Source organism: Pseudophryne corroboree, chromosome 12 (assembly GCF_028390025.1).
Source record: "Pseudophryne corroboree isolate aPseCor3 chromosome 12, aPseCor3.hap2, whole genome shotgun sequence".
Classification (NCBI taxonomy): domain Eukaryota; kingdom Metazoa; phylum Chordata; class Amphibia; order Anura; family Myobatrachidae; genus Pseudophryne; species Pseudophryne corroboree.
Genome location: NC_086455.1, coordinates 125,134,630 through 125,154,295, shown reverse-complemented (window position 1 = coordinate 125,154,295; position 19,666 = coordinate 125,134,630). Strand labels below are relative to the sequence as shown.

Below are 19,666 nucleotides of genomic sequence, written 5' to 3'. Positions count from 1 at the left end.
GAAGCCCAAGCTACCACCAGTTAGGTAGGTTCGCTTCTTCTCCCCTTAGTCCCTCGCTGCAGTGAGTCTGTTGCCAGCAGATCTCACTGTAAAATAAAAAACCTAACATATACTTTCTTTCTAGGAGCTCAGGAGAGCCCCTAGTGTGCATCCAGCTCGGCCGGGCACAGGATTCTAACTGAAGTCTGGAGGAGGGTCATAGTGGGAGGAGCCAGTGCACACCAGGTAGTCCTAATTCTTTCTTAGCTGTGCCCAGTCTCCTGCGGAGCCGCTATTCCCCATGGTCCTTACGGAGTCCCCAGCATCCACTAGGACGTTAGAGAAACACAGATCCGAAACCAAGACCCGCAAGGGGGGTTTTGGCAAAACCAATCCAGATCTAAAACTCGAAGAGATTCAGATCCATTACCAAAACACAAAACCCGAAAAATGGCATGGTGCGCACCCCTAATTGAAAATAACGTTTTATTTAACGGTAGGCTGAGTACCACAGAAAAAGAGAGAGTACTTTTCTGTTTTGTAGCTCTTTTAAATAATGTGATGAGAAAATATTCTGAAGCATTAGTGAGCAAGTAGTCATTGGTGGAACTTAATCAAAGAATGACCTGCATACAATAGGTGCTGGAGCCTTGGAGTTCCATATATAGTAGTCAGCAGAGATGAGCTCCCGAGCTGTAATAATACAAAGGGGAAAAAATAAGATTTTACTCACCGGTAAATCTATTTCTCGTAGTCCGTAGTGGATGCTGGGGACTCCGTAAGGACCATGGGGAATAGACGGGCTCCGCAGGAGACAGGGCACTCTAAGAAAGAATTAGGACTACTGGTGTGCACTGGCTCCACCCTCTATGTCCCTCCTCCAGACCTCAGTTAAGGAAACTGTGCCCGGAAGAGCTGACAGTACAAGGAAAGGATTTTGGAATCCAGGGTAAGACTCATACCAGCCACACCAATCACACCGTATAACTTGTGATAACTTACCCAGTTAACAGTATGAACAACAACAGAGCATCAGACAACCTGATGCAAACATAACATAACCCTTAGTTAAGCAATAACTATATACAAGTATTGCAGAAGAAGTCCGCACTTGGGACGGGCGCCCAGCATCCACTACGGACTACGAGAAATAGATTTACCGGTGAGTAAAATCTTATTTTCTCTAACGTCCTAGTGGATGCTGGGGACTCCGTAAGGACCATGGGGATTATACCAAAGCTCCCAAACGGGCGGGAGAGTGCGGATGACTCTGCAGCACAGAATGAGCACATACAAGGTCCTCCTCAGCCAGGGTATCAAACTTGTAGAATTTTGCAAACGTGTTTGAACCCGACCAAGTAGCTGCTCAGCAAAGCTGTAATGCCGAGACCCCTCAGGCAGCCGCCCAAGAAGAGCCCACCTTTCTTGTGGAATGGGCTTTTACAGATTTTGGATGCGGCAATCCAGCCGCAGAATGAGCCTGCTGAATCGTGTTACAGATCCAGCGAGCAATAGTTTGCTTTGAAGCAGGAGCACCCAGCTTGTTGGATGCATACAGGATAAACAGCGAGTCAGTTTTCCTGACTCCAGCCGTTCTGGCTACATAAATCTTCAAAGCCCTGACTACATCTATTAACTTGGAATCCTCCAAGTCACGAGTAGCCGCAGGCACCACAATAGGTTGGTTCAAATGAAAAAATGACACCACCTTCGGCAGAAATTGCGGACGAGTCCGTAATTCTGCCCTGTCCATATGGAAAACCAGATAGGGGCTTTTACATGACAAAGCCGCCAATTCTGACACACGCCTAGCCGAAGCTAAGGCCAATAGCATGACCACTTTCCACGTGAGATACTTTAACTCCACGGTCTTAAGTGGCTCAAACCAGTGAGATTTCAGGAAACTCAATACCACGTTAAGATCCCAAGGTGCCACTGGTGGAACAAAAGGGGGCTGAATATGCAGCACTCCCTTTACAAATGTCTGAACCTCAGGAAGAGAAGCCAGTTCCTTTTGAAAGAAAATGGATAGTGCCGAAATCTGGACCTTTATGGACCCTAATTTTAAGCCCATAGTCACTCCCGACTGTAGGAAGTGAAGGAAACGGCCCAGCTGGAATTCCTCTGTAGGGGCCTTCCCGGCCTCACACCAAGCAACATATTTTCGCCATATACGGTGATAATGTTTTGCTGTCACGTCCTTCCTAGCCTTTATCAGCGTAGGAATAACTTCATCCGGAATGCCTTTTTCCGCTAGGACCCGCCATGTCGTCAAACGCAGCCGCGGTAAGTCTTGGAACAGACAGGGCCCCTGTTGCAACAGATCCTGTCTGAGAGGCAGAGGCCATGGGTCCTCTGTGAGCATTTCTTGCAGTTCCGGGTACCAAGTCCTTCTTGGCCAATCCGGAACAATGAGTATTGTTCTCACTCCTCTTTTTCTTACGATTCTCAGCACCTTGGGTATGAGAGGAAGAGGAGGAAACACATAGACCGACTGGAACACCCACGGTGTTACTAGTGCGTCCACAGCTATCGCCTGAGGGTCTCTTGACCTGGCGCAATACCTTTGTAGCTTTTTGTTGAGGCGGGATGCCATCATGTCCACCTGTGGCAGTTCCCATCGATTTGTAATTTGTGTGAAGACTTCTTGATGAAGTCCCCACTCTCCCGGGTGGAGGTCGTGCCTGCTGAGGAAGTCTGCTTCCCAGTTGTCCACTCCCGGAATGAACACTGCTGACAGTGCTTGCACGTGATTCTCTGCCCAACGAAGAATTCTCGTGGCTTCTGCCATCGCCACCCTGCTTCTTGTGCCGCCCTGGCGGTTTACATGAGCCACTGCGGTGATGTTGTCTGACTGAATCAGCACCGGTTGGTTGCAAAGCAGAGGCTCCGCTTGACTCAGGGCGTTGTATATGGCCCTTAGTTCCAGGATATTGATGTGCAGACAAGCCTCCTGACTTGACCACAGCCCCTGGAAGTTTCTTCCCTGAGTGACTGCCCCCCACCCTCGGAGGCTTGCATCCGTGGTCACCAGGACCCAGTCCTGTATGCCGAACCTGCGGCCCTCGAGAAGGTGAGCACTCTGCAGCCACCACAGAAGAGACACCCTGGCCCTGGGGGATAGGGTGATCAGCCGATGCATCTGAAGATGCGATCCGGACCACTTGTCCAACAGATCCCACTGAAAGTTCCTCGCATGGAACCTGCCGAAGGGAATGGCTTCGTATGACGCCACCATCTTTCCCAGGACTCGCGTGCATTGATGCACCGACACCTGTTTTGGTTTCAAGAGGTCTCTGACCAGAGTCACGAGCTCCTGGGCCTTCTCCTCCGGGAGAAACACCTTCTTCTGGTCTGTGTCCAGAATCATGCCCAGGAAGGGCAGTCTCGTCGTAGGAATCAGCTGCGACTTTGGAATATTCAGAATCCAGCCGTGCTGTTGTAACACCTCCCGAGAGTGTGCTACGCTGATCAGCAACTGCTCTCTGGACCTCGCCTTTATGAGGAGATCGTCCAAGTATGGGATAATTGTGACTCCTTGCTTTCGCAGGAGCACCATCATTTCCGCCATTACCTTGGTAAATATTCTCGGTGCAGGGGACAGACCAAACGGCAACGTCTGGAATTGGTAATGACAGTCCTGTACCACAAATCTGAGGTACTCCTGATGAAGTGGATAAATGGGGACATGCAGGTAAGCATCCTTTATGTCCAGAGACACCATAAAATCCCCCTCTTCCAGGCTCGCAATAACCGCCCTGAGCGATTCCATCTTGAACTTGAACCTTTTCAGGTAAATGTTCAGGGATTTTAAATTCAATATGGGTCTGACCGAACCGTCCGGTTTCGGAACCACAAACATTGTGGAATAGTAACCCCTTCCCTGTTGAGGGAGGGGAACCTGTACCACCACCTGCTGGAGTTATAATTTGTGAATTGCCGCTAACACTACTTCCCTTTCTATGGGGGAAGCTGGCAGGGCCGATTTGAGGTAACGGTGAGGGGGCATCACTTCGAATTCCAGCTTTTATCCCTGAGACACAATCTGTAGAGCCCAGGGATCCACCTGTGAGCGAACCCACTGGTGGCTGAAATTTCGAAGACGCGCCCCCACTGCTCCTGGCTCCACCTGTGGAGCCCCAGCGTCATGCGGTGGATTTAGTGGAAGCCGGGGAGGACTTCTGTTCCTGGGAACTAGCTGTATTGTGCAGCTTCTTTCCTCTACCCCTGCCTCTGGCAAGAAGAGACGCACCTCGGACTTTCTTGCCTCTTTGCGATCGAAAGGACTGCATTTGGTAATACGGTGCTTTCTTAGGTTGTGAGGGAATATATGGCAAAAAATTTGACTTCCCAGCCGTAGCTGTGGAAACTAGGTCCGAGAGACCGTCCCCAAACAATTCCTCACCCTTATAAGGTAAAACCTCCATGTGCTTTTTTGAGTCGGCATCACCTGTCCATTGCCGAGTCCACAGGACCCTTCTGGCAGAAATTGACATTGCATATATTCTAGAGCCCAGTAGGCAAATGTCTCTCTGGGCATCCCTCATATATAGGACAGTGTCTTTTATATGCCCCAGGGTCAGTAATATAGTATCCTTGTCCAAGGTATCAAGTTCCTCAGACAGAGTATCTGTCCATGCTGCTACAGCACTACACATCCAGGCCGACGCAATTGCCGGCCTCAGTAGGGTACCTGAATGTGTATAAACGGACTTCAGGATACCTTCCTGCTTCCTATCCGCAGGATCTTTTAGGGAGGCCGTATCCTGTGACGGCAGGGCCACCTTCTTAGATAAGCGTGTCAAAGCTTTGTCTACCCTAGGGGAGGATTCCCAGCGTAACCTGTCCGTTGGCGGGAAAGGATACGCCATAAGTAACCGTTTGGAAATCTGCACTTTCCTATCAGGAGAATCCCAAGCTTTATCACATAACTCATTTAACTCATGTGAAGGGGGAAAAGTCACTTCTTGCCTTTTTTCCCCAAACATATAAACCCTCTTGTCAGGGACAGGGTTTACCTCTGAAATGTGCAATACATCCTTCATTGCTATAATCATGTAGCGGATGGCTTTAGCCATTTTAGGCTGCAACTTTGCATCATCGCCATCGACACTGGAGTCAGAATCCGTGTCGATATCTGTGTCAACAATCTGGGATAGTGGGCGCTTCTGAGACCCTGACGGCCTCTGCGCTGTAGGATCAGGCATGGGTTGAGACCCTGACTGTCCCAAGGCTTCAGCTTTATCCAACCTTTTATGCAAGGAGTTTACATTATCATTTAACACCTTCCACATATCCATCCAATCAGGTGTCGGCGCCGTCGGCGGAGACACCACATTCATCTGCACCTGCTCTGCTTCCACATAGCCTTCCTCGTCAAACATGTCGACACAATCGTACCGACACACCACACACACAGGGGATGCTCTATTTGAGGACAGAACCCGCACAAGGCCTTTTGGAGAGACAGAGAGAGAGTATGCCAGCACACACCCCAGCGCTATATAACCCAGGAATTACACAGTAACTTAGTGTTTACCCAGTAGCTGCTGTATTAGTGATTTTGCGCTAAATTTATGTGCCCCCCCTCTCTTTTTACCCTCTTTCTACCGTGATTCTGCAGGGGAGAGCCTGGGGAGCTTCCTCTCAGCGGAGCTGTGGAGAGAAAATGGCGCTGGTGAGTGCTGAGGAAGAAGCCCCGCCCCCTCAGCGGCGGGCTTCTGTCCCGCGATTTTGTGTAAAATAATGGCGGGGGCCCATGCATATATACAGTGCCCAGCTGTATATATGCTCTTTTATGCCAGGAGGTACTCAATTGCTGCCCAGGGCGCCCCCCCCCTGCGCCCTGCACCCTACAGTGACCGGAGTGTGCGGTTTTAATGTGCCGCCGATTTTGAAGTCTTCTTGCTTCTCTCGCCGGCTTCTGTCTTCTGGCTCTGCGAGGGGGACGGCGGCGCGGCTCCGGGATCGGACGACCAAGGGTGAGTTCCTGTGTTCGATCCCTCTGGAGCTAATGGTGTCCAGTAGCCTAAGAAGCACGACCTATCCGCAGTTAGTAGGTTTGCTTCTCTCCCCTCAGTCCCACGTAGCAGAGAGTCTGTTGCCAGCAGATCTCTCTGAAAATAAAAAATCCTAACAAAATACTTTCTTATTAGCAAGCTCAGGAGAGCTCACTAAAGTGCACCCAGCTCTGTCCGGGCACAGATTCTAACTGAGGTCTGGAAAAGGGACATAGAGGGAGGAGCCAGTGCACACCAGTAGTCCTAATTCTTTCTTAAGAGTGCCCTGTCTCCTGCGGAGCCCGTCTATTCCCCATGGTTCTTACGGAGTCCCCAGCATCCACTAGGACGTTAGAGAAAAAACAAATGTAAATGGCAGAAGGTGTTACTAAGCAGGAACAGAAAACATGTAAACCTCCAACAATCCTCACCAGCTTTGTTCCACTGTTCTCCCCAAGCAGGAGAACCACAGCAACAGTTTGTCGAATTAGATTCCAGATACATTTATACTGTATATATACACCCTTGACAAAGTCTCATTGATTAAACGCGTTGGTAGCCTCCCTCGTTCTCTATTTGGTGAATCCCCTTGGATGGTGTTTGGTGAAACTATATACGTTATGGTAAGAACTTACCGTTGATAACGGTATTTCTCCATAGTCCACAGGATCCACAAAATAACATTGGGATATGATGAAGCGACAGCGGATTTGCACCAATCGATCAAAGCTTTACAGCCTCCAAGCATGCAACGGGCCCGTCCATATATCCCTGCCTACTGGCTCAGACAAATCAGTTTTTTCCAAAAGCTTAAGGGCAGCAGCATAATAGGTAGCCCTAGTCAGGCGAGAAGAACACACATGCACACCATTCCGTACAAGAAGGAAGAGGTTAGTGAGTAAAAGGATCCTCAAATCAGGTGCGTCAGGGTGGGATCCCTGTGGACTTAGGAGAAATACAGTTATCAACGGTAAGTTCTTGCCATAACTTATATTTCTCTGGCAGGGTCCACAGGATAACATTGGGATTTCCCAAAGCAATTTAGTGGTGGGGACGTTCCTGATTGGACAGGAGAATCCTTCGCCCGAATTCAGCGTCCTGAGAGGCAAAGGTATCCACAGCATAATGTCTAATGAATGTGTTAATGGAAGACCATTTGGCTGCCTTACATATCTGTTCTGCTGAAGCACCACGTTGTGCTGCCCATGATGGACGTACCTTACGAGTAGAGAGAGCAGAGACATTAGACAGAACAGGTAGATCAGCGTGAGAATATGCTTCTGAAATATTCATCCGAAGCCACCTCACCAGTGTCTGCTTGCAGGCCATCCTCTCTTGTGAAATCCGTAGAGAATGAAGAGAGAATCTGTCTTTCTGATGGCACTGGTATGATCCACGTAGATCCTTAAGGCACGGACCACGTCCAGCGATGCATCTCCCGCAGAAAGGCCCGGTTCCTGGAAAGCCGGGACTACAATTTCTTTGTTAAGGTGAAATTTAGACACCACCTTGGGAAGATACCCAGATTTAGTTCTGAGAACCGCTCTATCTGGATATAAAAATATGACACTCTTCTATCTGACGCCATGGCCAGTAGAAAGAGAACTTTAGCTGTCAACCATTTAAGATCCACTTTATTAAGTGGTTCAAATGGGGCAACTTGAAGGGCCTTTAGGACTAAACTTAAGTCCCAAGGCACTGTAGAAGGAACAAAAGGAGGTCGAATGCGCAGCATCCCTGGAAAAACGTATGCACATCCTGTAAGTTGGCAATTTTCTTTTGGAACCATACCGTCAATGCTGACACTTGCACTCTCAAGGAAGCCACCTTCAAACCTTTATCCATTCCTGCCTGAAGGAATGCTAAAACCCTGGAAACTCTGAAAGACCTAGGGTCCATTTTCCATTCATTGCACCAATGAATATAGGTTTGCCATATTCGGCGATAAATTCGAGCTGAGGAAGGTTTCCTTGCTCTGAGCATTGTCTGAATTACCTGTTGTGAGAATTCTATTGACTTCAGGATAGAGGTCTCAAGAGCCATGCCGTCAAAGACAGTCGATCCAGATGTCTGTGACAAGGACCCTGCATCAGTAGATTTGGACGTTGAGGGAGCAGGAATGGAGCATCCATTGACATTCTCTGCAGATCTGAGTACCAATGTCTTCTGTGCCTAGCCGCAGCTATTAGTATCACGGCACCCTTTCCTTGGTTTATCTTTCTCGCCACCCTGGGTAATAAGGTGATTGGAAGAAACACATAGGCCAGATGAAAGTCCCATCTCACCGACAGGGCATCCAGAAAAATTGCTCTGGGATCCTTTGTTCTTGATCTGTATGCGAGAACTTTGTTGTTCTGACGGGACGCCATGAGATCTATCGCTGGCAATCCCCACTTGTCGACTAGAGTCTGGAAGACCTCCGGGTGTAGAGCCCATTTGCTTGCCTGAATGGTGTGTCGACTGAGAAAATCTGCTTCCCAGTTTAGGACTCCCGGAACGAACACTGCGGACAAGGCTGGATGATGAAGTTCTGCCCACTTTAGTGTGTGACTTACCTCCTTCATAGCTTTTTGGCTGCGAGTTCCTCCCTGATGGTTGAGGTACGCTACTGCCATCGCATTCTCCGAGCGGATCTGAACTGGTTTTCCCCAAAGGATGTCCATTGCCCCTGGAAACAAAACCTCTTCCTTGGTCCATTGCCCCTGGAAACAAAACCTTCCTGACACTGCTCCCCAGCCCTGGAGACTGGCATCTGTTGTCAGAATTTCCCAATCTGATATCCAAAAGGGTCTCCCTTTGTCCAGATGGGATGTCTGTAGTCACCAGGCTAACGACCGCCTTACTTCCACCGTAAGGACCATAGTCTGCGTTTTTATGATGAAACCCATTCTATTTGGCAAGGATCAGTTACTGCAGAGGCCTCGAGTGGAACGGAGCATACTCCACCATGTCGAATGTTGACACCATCAATCCCATCACACGCATTGCTGCGTGAATGGATACCCTTTGACTGTGTAGCAGCTCCTGAATCCTTGACTGAACTTAGGATATCTTGTTCAGAGGTAAAAATACTCTTTGAAGGCTTGAATCCAGTACAGCTCCCAAGTGAGACATCCGCTGTGACGGGACCAGAGACAATATCGCTAATTTATAAGCTATCTGTGCTTCTGCAGACACGTTATTGTCTGTTGCAGATGACACAGGAGCAATTCCTGAGACTGGCAGGATTAAAATATCGTCGAGGTATGGAAAAATTCTTATCCGCTGCTGGCGGAGATAAGATGCCATTACCACCATAATTTTGGTAAATACTCTGGGGCTAACCCAAAAGGGGATCCGGTCTCCAGGTCGACACTATCTAGGTCGACCACTACTGGTCGACAGGGTCTCTAGGTCGACAGGTCAAAAGGTCGACATGAGTTTTTCACAATGTTTTTCTTTTTTTGAACTTTTTCATACTCAACGATCCACGTGGACTACGATTGGAAGGGTAATCTGTTCCCGAGCGAAGCAAAGCACCCTGCCCGTAGCATGGCAAGCGAAGCGATCCATGCAAGGGGACACGGTGCACTAATTGGGGTTCCCAGTCACTCTACGAAGAAAATGACACAAACCCCCCCATTAAAAACTCATGTCGACCTTTTGACCTGTCGACCTAGAGACCCTGTCGACCTAGTTACTGTCGACCAATAGTGGTCGACCTAGTAACTATCTACCTTCCATACCACCCCCCCCAAAAGGTAGGGCCTGGAACTGAAAATGCTGTTGGAGGAGAGCGAACCTGAGATAGCACTGATGGGACAGTGCTATAGGAACATGTAGGTAAGCATCCTGGATATCCAGGGATACCATATAATCCCCTGGCTCCATGGCCAAAATGATGGAACATAAAGTCTCCACATGAAACTAAGGTACCCAAATGTACTTGTTCAGCACTTTGAGATTGAGTATGGGCCAGAATGACCCATTTGGCTTCTGAACGAAAAACAGGTTGGAGTAAAAACCCTGTCCTCGTTTTGCAGGAGGAACTGGAATGATTACCCCTGACTGAGGCAATTTCTGAACTGCCTCTTGCAAAGCCCTGGCCTTTATCTCTACCGGAGACGGGCTGATACAAAAAAACCTTTGAGGAGGGTGTTTCTTGAAAGCAAATGCATAACCGAGAGATACCGCTTCCTGCAACCAGGCATCTGTTGTAGACTGCTGCCAGATCTGAGCAAACTGAAGAAGTCGGCACCCCACCCTGGAATCCCCCAGGTGGAGGCCTGTTTTACCAACCGGTCCTCTGATAGCCCAATGCTTTTTAGTCTTACCAGACCTGTTGTACTGGGGCTGTTTGCCATCAGTTTTCCCTTTACCTTTTCCTTGAGACCAAAAGGGCCGAAAAGTTGGAACTTTAGGTTTGAATTTGTATGTGGAAGGAAACATTACTTTCTTGGAGTCTGCTTCTGACTCCAAAATATCTGTCAATTCTTTACCAAAAGAATATCTCCAGAAAAAGGTAAAGACTCCAAAACCTTTTTAGATTCTGAATCAGCTTTCCATGTACGTAGCCAAACTGCTCTGCGAGCATCTACTATTGAAGCTGATGCCCTGGAGGCAATTGTACCCATATCCAAAGCTGCTTCTTCCAAGAACATCGCAGCCTGTTTTATATGTGCCATATGGTATTTTTGCTCTCTAGATGACATTGAAAGATCTCCTTCCAATGCATCAGCCCGGGCAGCCACTGCTTTTGCCATCCAAGCTGAAGCCATGGCTGGTCTTATGACTGCCCCAGATAAGGAAAAAATTGTTTTAAAAAAACCATCCACTCTCCTATCCGTGACATAATTTAATGATGTTGAAGGCAGAGGTAATGTAGAATTATGCACTAATCGAATAACATGCATATCTACTTTGGGGGCTACCTCCCTCTTTAAACAATCCCCAGCTGGAAGAGGATAATTGGAATTCCATTTCCTAGGAATTCTAAACTTCTTACTGGGCGTAGTCCAATGCTCTTGCATGATTTCAGTCAGCTGATCTGACCCAGGAAACTCAGTCTTAACTATTTTGGGACGTTTAAACACAGGTGCTTTGGATTTTTACCCAGGCTCTGCTGATTCTTCTCAGGATAGAATGGCTTTCATTGCCTTAATTAACTCAGCTATGTCCACTGAGCTGAGGCCTACCTCCTCCTCTTCGTATGCAGAACCAGAACTTAATGAGCCTTCATCCTCCGATGAATCCCCATCTGAAATGTGTAGACTGTGAAGATGTAAATTTACTTACCACTGGCATTTCAGCCTGTTTCTTTTGAGAGGCTGCTGCTGGAAGTGATAAACTGCAGGTGGGAAGCTGCATGTAAGGGTTAATCGTGTAACCCAGGCCTGGCCAACCTGTGGCTCTCCAGCTGTTGTAAAACTACAAGTCCCATCATGCTTTGCCACAGTCTTGCTATTAGGGAATGCTAAAACTGTGGCAGGGCATGCTGGGATGTGTAGTTTCACAACATCTGGAGAGCCACAGGTTGGCCAGGCCTGGTGTAACCTATTCATGGTACAGAAGTTGTTATTATCCGCTCAGCTATACTGGATAATGTTTGTGCAAACATAGCCCAAGGGGGATCAACTTGCACCTGTATCTGCCTTGTACTATTCAAGAGACCTTGGTGAAAGTTAAAACAATTTGCACACAAACCATCCTGAACCAGATCCTGAGAGGTTAACCCAGCTTTGCAAGACAAACATGATAATGAGTGTTGGTGTTGCTGTGAGTGTATCTTCCTCACCTTTGCCGCTCTTAGACATGATAAATAATCAACACTTACACAGTGTACTAAACAATTTGTGACTGTAATCACTTTAAGAGACATACAATTTGACCCTACCCTGCTATACACCAGCACTGAGGATCGGAATAGATAGAAAAAAAACTGACAGATTTATAGTAAAGTTAGCAATCACACTAGCAGGCACATGTTTTATATGTATTATACATTAGTATAATAAGCAATATGAGCACATAATCCTCTACAGATACATTTCAAGTATGTAGGAGAAACATATTACTGCATTACTTTATAAAAGTTTTAGCCGTATTCAGACGCATAGCAAAAAAATCCACAGTAATATTATGCACTTATCCAACTATTCGTACTGAAAAGGTAGAGAGAGATTTAGGGCCTAATTCAGACCTGGTCGCACGCAGGCTATTTTTTGCGCATTGCAGACCGCACGCATGTGCAGTTCAGACCCGATCGCACGGCTGCGAAAAAATGCAGCGTGCGATCGGGTCTGAATGATCCCCCTTAGTGCTGTATAACCCATACTCAGTAGAGTGGGATACAGGGAGATTTACCCCGCTTCCAGGATCGATCAATACGTCTGCGAACGTTGAGTGGATCCAGACGCTATTAGTGTATACCGCCGCTCCGTGAACCTATAGTGAACACAGACGCCCAAGTAAAGACTGACGCACCAGTCACACTGCCGCCTATGCTGCGACTGGGTCCCTTAGTACACAGCGTCTCAGACGGAAATGGGAAAACAGTTTGTGGCGGGAGACTCGTAGGCAAACGGGTCATGAACCGGGGGAACGGGCGACCAGGAGAGCGTCTGACTCCCCACTGCTGACCTCAACCCTGGGGATCGCGGACTCATACTACTCCTGGAGCCTATGATCCCTAAGGGCTAATGCTGGTGCACCCGAGGTGGCAGACGCGTCAGCGACTGTTTGGTAGTCTCCTCCAAAAGCAGTGTGGCTGTGTCCGCATTCCCCCTCTAAGCATAACTGATGCCTTACCTTCTCCCCGTGCTCCGGCCACAGCCTTGTAACGTCTGCTGGACCTGCTAGTATATCCGACACAGACGCCCGGCAAAACAGCACTGTACTCGTAAGTAAGCATTGTCGCAGCCAGGCAGAGAGTTGTTGGAGTGACTCTTTCTAAGGTATGTATAAAACGCTTTTTAGAAAGATCACTCAAAAAAATAGTAAGACTATAAAAATAAAATAAGAAAGCTTATATGGCTGCTAAAAACCAGCAGCCCTCTGACCATGGTCTGGCTCCTGCCACACCAAACAAAAAACTGATTTGTCTGAGCCAGGAGGCGGGGATATATGGACGCGCCCGTTGCATGCTGGGAGGTTGAAAAGTGTTGACCAATTGGTGCAAATCCGCTGTCGCGTCATCATATCCTAATGTTATCCTGTGGATAACCTGTGGACCCTGCCGGAGAAACATTAGTTTACCTGTCGTCTGAAAGGCACCTAGGCGCGGTACTAATTGAAGTTAACACATGTTATTGACCGGGTCATGGATTGGCAATTTCAGGTAAGCTGAACTTCTTTTGAGCTTTTGTGAACATGTTTATGCAGATTTTTTTCATAAATGATAATACACTAGTGAGTAACTTTCTTTTTCGGTTCCTTTGTGAAAATAATGTGAGGTCCTGACACAGTTAAGTTAAAATGGATTAATAGAGCTGCATATTATAAGATAAGCAATTAAGATCCTAAAGTTACAGTACATACATAATTGGAATATTGGAATTTAGTTAAATGCAGAACTGCATATGTCCTTTCACGCGGCACGGTTCTGTCCTCGCCCCCGTGTTGCAGCTGGGACTACCCACTGAAAAGTCCGTCTGCTGGGCTGTGGCCGTGCCGTCCCTACAGGCAGTGCAGTATTTGTGTGAATGGGCTCTGTCACACACAACGGGTTCTCTGTGCCGCTGCGCGTGCGCCCAGCATTAAACACGTGTGAAAGTGCAGTGATGGCCGGCAAAAAACTGGCCGGCTTTTGGCGACTTTTTGCCGGCCAGGACAAACCCGGCTTGTGTGAAAAAGCCCTTTCTGGGTCTCTTTTCAAACTGCACGTCTTTCAGCAAAGTGGGAAACAGTGTAACCAGCATCTTTAACTAGATACAATTAACAATCACTGTTTCAATCTGTCTGTGGTGTCAGCTCTTGAGCTCACAGAGAGGCACAAATAGACACACTGGGGTAAATTTACTAAGGTGAGAGTTTTTTAGAACTGGTTAAGTTGCCCATAGCAACCAATCAGATTCTAGATATTATCTTCTAGAAGCAGCTAGATCAGTGGTTCCCAAACTGTGTGCCGTGGCACCCACCCTGGGGTGCCTTGGGACAATTGCAGGGGTGCCTTGGATTGGTGGTTCAGAACCAATTCAGATTATTTATGGTCAATGTAATAGGCTAAACCTGCGCTGGTGGCTGCCAATCATAATATATGTGGACAAACAGAAGCAAATTCTGTCCCTCACCATATAACTGAACCTAAGGATAACATATAAACACAATTTACTTAATTTCATATTTTATTTCTGAATTTCTCAATTAGAAATTTTTGACCTAGGGGTGCCGTGAACATTTTTTGGATACTCTAGGGCGCCGTAACTCAAAAAAGTTTGTGAACCACTGAGCTAGATAAATGTTAAGTAGAATCTGATTGGTTGTTATGGGAAACATCACTAGTTCTAAAAACTCCCACCTTAGTAAATTTACCCCACTGGTTTTTGTTTATTAAATCTTTGCTTCAGAAAGGTAATACATTTGGCAACAGCTTTAATCACTGAATACCCTCCCTGAAATACAATATTTTTACCTATAATGTCGATTATCATAATTATGTGTTTTGGGTAAATGTGCAACTATTTACATCTCATGGCAATTTTAAGCATTTACAGATTTTTGGAATATGTGGAGAGTTATTGGATCCCAAAAGATGCGTAACAGGTTTTCCTAGTAGGAATATTCCTGCACATATCAGTTTTCTCGCAAAACTATATCTATGATTTCTCAAGATGGCGACTGACTGAACACTGTAGTAGTCACACATGCTATCACAACCATTTTGGAATTTCATTGTATATTTTTGTGAGTGGAGACCACTATTATATATAAAAATCTCAATAGTATTAATAACCTTCTAACGAAGCCAGGGCTTTTGTCAATAAGTGTAATATATGTCTTTTTTAAACGTATTATAGCAAAGGATTTTACATTATTACACAAGTTGCGCCACCACCCAAGGAGTTTTCTTTTCCCCTTTTGTGTTTTGGCCCGTCACTATAGAAGGCACGGCGGCCTAGACATCATGCGGCCCCTGGTGCTTGACCCATGAGTACATAATTCCTTATCTAACATTTATTTTGAAATATTGCTTGCTAGGAACAATGGTCAGTGTTACTGATCAGATATTGTCAGTTCTGAATGTGATCAGTACTTCTGGACTGCAGCTGTAGATGTTACACACATCGCTAGTGCATACCCAGGGATGCAGCCGCTTGGTATTGCCAGAGAGAGCACACACCCAGGCACATATACTACTGCTGCGCTCTTACTGGTGTAACCCAGACGCATATACTGCTGTTCTCTCCTGGTGTAACCCAGGCACATGCACTACTGTTCCCTTCTAGGGTAACCCAGGCACATATACTACTGTTCTCTCCTAGTGTAACCCAGGCACATATACTACTGTTCCCTCCTAGTGTAACCCAGGCACATATACTACTGTTCCCTCCTAGTGTAACCCAGGCACATATACTACTGTTCCCTCCTAGTGTAACCCAGGCACATATACTACTGTTCCCTCCTAGTGTAACCCAGGCACATATACTACTGTTCCCTCCTAGTGTAACCCAGGCACATATACTACTGTTCCCTCCTAGTGTAACCGAGGCACATATACTACTGTTCCCTCCTAGTGTAACCCAGGCACATATATTACTGTTCCCTCCTAGTGTAACCCAGGCACATATACTACTGTTCCCTCCTAGTGTAACCCAGGCACATATACTACTGTTCCCTCCTAGTGTAACCGAGGCACATATACTACTGTTCCCTCCTAGAGTAACCCAGGCACATATACTACTGTACCCTCCTAGTGTAACCCAGGCACATATACTACTGTTCCCTCCTAGTGTAACCCAGGCACATATACTACTGTTCCCTCCTAGGGTAACCCAGGCACATATACTACTGTTCCCTCCTAGTGTAACCCAGGCACATATACTACTGTTCCCTCCTAGTGTAACCCAGGCACATATACTACTGTTCCCTCCTAGTGTAACCCAGGCACATATACTACTGTTCCCTCCTAGTGTAACCCAGGCACATATACTACTGTTCCCTCCTAGTGTAACCCAGGCACATATACTACTGTTCCCTCCTAGTGTAACCCAGGCACATATACTACTGTTCCCTCCTAGTGTAACCCAGGCACATATACTACTGTTCCCTCCTAGTGTAACCCAGGCACATATACTACTGTTCCCTCCTAGTGTAACCGAGGCACATATACTACTGTTCCCTCCTAGTGTAACCCAGGCCCATATACTACTGTTCCCTCCTAGAGTAACCCAGGCACATATACTACTGTACCCTCCTAGTGTAACCCAGGCACATATACTACTGCTCTCTCCCACTGTGTCCCAGGCACAATACTGCACCAGTGTATATAGATTTTATATTTGTCCGTCTCTTCTAAGAAATGTACACAGTACATTAATACATAGTGCACCTAAATTATTACTCTTTTTTTTCCTTTATTGCTGCTTTTAGTACTATAGTTTTCACCTGCTACAGCAGGACACACCCCTGAGTTGCAATAAACACGCCCATAGGTGGAGCTAGACACACCCCTTGGGCGGAGCCTGACACGCCCCTGCAATGGTGCGCCATTCTGCTGCCATCTGGAATCTCCCTGAAACTAGTTTTCAAAAGTAGGCAAGTATGAAGTGGACAGAGGAGGGTTCTTACATGTTATAGTTTTGTGCTTTGTGGATGAAAAGACCTGGACAGAATGCTGGTCCGTGTAACATCCAGTGAGGCTGTAGTCAGGGATTCTAAATGAAAGCTGGGGACATAAAATAAACAAACACAAAGCTTTTTAACTGACTGTATCCTCCTAAATACAATGACTTTATTTATACTGTTCTGCAATTGCCTAGTACACCACATACAGATAACCTACTTTAAATTACTTTACGCTATACCACAAGGTTATAATAACTAACAGACAACTTGCTTAAATTAACATTTCCAATGCACCACTATGACTTACACACATACACAGTTGAAAAATATTCACAAATTGTGTACATTTCAGAATCAGGCCCACGGTGTTTGTGTGCTATGGATATTGGGGGTAATTTAGATCTGATTGCTGGGCTGCTAACTTTCCTATCCTGCGTTCAGATAGTCGTCGCCTCCAGGGGGAGTATAAATTCGCTGTGTAAGTGTGCGATCCCATGTGTACGCCGAGTTGCTAAAATCCAGTGTGTGCAGTCTCTGCGCAGCCCAAGACTTACTCCTCCAGTGCGATGAGAACAGGCTGATCGGGACCGGAGCTGACGTCAGACACCCTCCCTGAAAATGCTTGGTAGCGCCTGCGTTTTTCCGGACACTCCTTATAAACGCTCAGTTGTCACCCTCACCCAGATTTTTCGCACCATCCCGTCGCAGACCGGTGATGCAAGCTGTTGTCCGAAGCACGCACGCACGCATTGCGGTGCATACATGCATGCGCAATTAGGACCTGATCGCCCGCTGTGCAAAAACGCACAGCAGCGATCAGATCTGAATTACCCCCATTCTTGTTCAGGGTTTACTACAGCAATACTATATACAACTGGTAGCACTGGTGAACAAATAACAAATAAGCTATAACATTAGTAAGGAAAAGTATTTTAGAACAATAAACTAGTATTATAAGAAAAAAAAGGTGTCAGCATCTCAGACCAAGCTTTATCTTTTAATCTCTAGATACATCTTAATTATAATTAAGTCTTTTATAGTGTTTAAAAGATAAAGCTTGGTCTCAGATTCTGGCTAGTGGAAAATTAAACCTAGAACGTTAGTAAAATAATTTTAGAACAGAACACTATATGTCACTATTATAAAAAAAAATAAAAAATCAATGCATTTATAAAATTGGATTTTACGCTCACCATAAAATCCCTTTCTTATAATCCATCTAGGGCAGTGTTTTCCAAACTTTTTTGAATCACGGCGCCCTAGAATATCAGAATTTTTTTCACGGCACCCCTAGGCCAAAAATTTCTTATTGAGAAATTTAGAAAGAAATGTTACATTAAGTAGATCGACTGTCATCCTTAGGGTCAGTTGTGTGGTGAGGGACAAGATTTGCTTCTGTTTGGCGCTCCATCCGGCTAAGCCGCAAGTAAAAATGTTTACCCAAAACTACGCCACTAGAACTGAAGGTATGGAACCGGTAAAATTTGGTATAGGTGTTACTACTGATCATCCTGCAAACTGGCAGTCCCACAGGGGAAGAAGAGGTGGAGGAGTCGTTCCCCCCCCCCCCCCCCCCCCCAGGGCAGGTTACACATGGTACAGGAATATGGGGGACATTTACTAAGCAGGGGGACGCTGTGGCTTTCAGGGGGGGTATGTACAATGCAAAAGTACTTCCCTTTAATCTTTCTGCCCCCGTGACTGGTTCCGAAACCAGGTTCTCCTACATTCACAACAGATGGGCCCAATTTTCATGAAAAACCTAGTAAACCTCCAATTGTATTATTGCATTTGGAATCTTTTGTGATACTTTTATTGTATAAAATAATTTGTTTTACTTTATTGTACTATATTCTCTGTATGCTTTTGTCTCCATATATTACGAGTACTAAACTCACTTTGTGAATTAGGAGACTGGTGAAGGAAGCAGGGAAATACAGAAAGTCTAAAGGGAAGTACATTTTGCATTGTACATACCCCCTATAAGAAGTGGGTATTTTATGTTGAAAGCCCCAGTGCACCTCTGGGTCTATTCTTTTGTCTTGCTAATTCTTTTTCGGTTATCGGGGGGGGGGGGGGGGGGGGGGGTAACCTTGATCTAATGGGTGCAGCAGTGACTCATGTATACATCAGCACCCAGATGTACTCCACCTATTATCATTTTGTACCCACAGTATGACTATTTCCTCTTTCTCCATCATAGTCACTGCAGTCAGAGATTACATCCAGGGGGTGGTATAATTACCACCTTCTCCTCGTCCAAATCAGCTGGCTACTGACCCAGCCCTCTCTCAGAACACAACTGTATGACGGCTTTCATTTATTTCATTAATAAAATACTTCATTAAACAAAATAATACAGTTCAATAATACAGTTTATGAAAATGCTAATAACATTACTGTACTGCTTCATTCATTTGTCAAATATAAAAACTTGCAATTACAAGAATTTTTGCACCACAAACTTAATTTAATACATTTACTATATATATCTATATATATCTATATATATATCTATATCTATATATATATATATATATATATATATATATATATATATATATATATATCTACATACTTAACCACTTACTTTAATATAAGCTGTATTTCCAACACAAATCGGATCCGTAGGGTCATTTGGGTGTTGTTCTGAGCTAAAGGTCACAGTCCCCGAAAGAGAAATCTCCAAAGATTTTGGAAATTTCGGTCCTGAAAATATTAGTTTAATAACAAATGAACACGACACAATTTTAGAAGCTCTTAACTCAAATCAATATCAGGGCTGTGACTATAAGTATCTCCACGACAGCGGGATCTCAACTAACAAGAGGCCTATCCAACTTATAGGCCTATTTTTTTGGTGAGATGATCCGGACACATAAAATGCTGATTAATGCTTGCTTACCATTTGTGAAAGCCTCCTACCA

The 19,666-nt window shown here is 45.8% G+C and overlaps 1 protein-coding gene across 4 annotated transcripts in view; it reads right to left on the bottom strand.

Moving 5' to 3' along the window:
• Positions 1 to 448: 448 nt before the first annotated feature.
• Positions 449 to 19,666, bottom strand: part of AP5M1 (adaptor related protein complex 5 subunit mu 1) — an 82,726-nt gene continuing 63,508 nt past the window's right edge. For all 4 annotated transcript variants that reach the window (XM_063947981.1, XM_063947980.1, XM_063947979.1 and 1 more), the window contains exons 7-9: positions 19,330 to 19,448; positions 16,743 to 16,839; positions 449 to 672 (exon numbers count right to left, since the gene is read on the bottom strand). In XM_063947981.1, the coding sequence (XP_063804051.1) occupies positions 590 to 672; positions 16,743 to 16,839; positions 19,330 to 19,448 (299 nt within the window). In that variant the 3' untranslated portion in view covers positions 449 to 589. The remainder of the gene's footprint in view (positions 673 to 16,742; positions 16,840 to 19,329; positions 19,449 to 19,666) is intronic.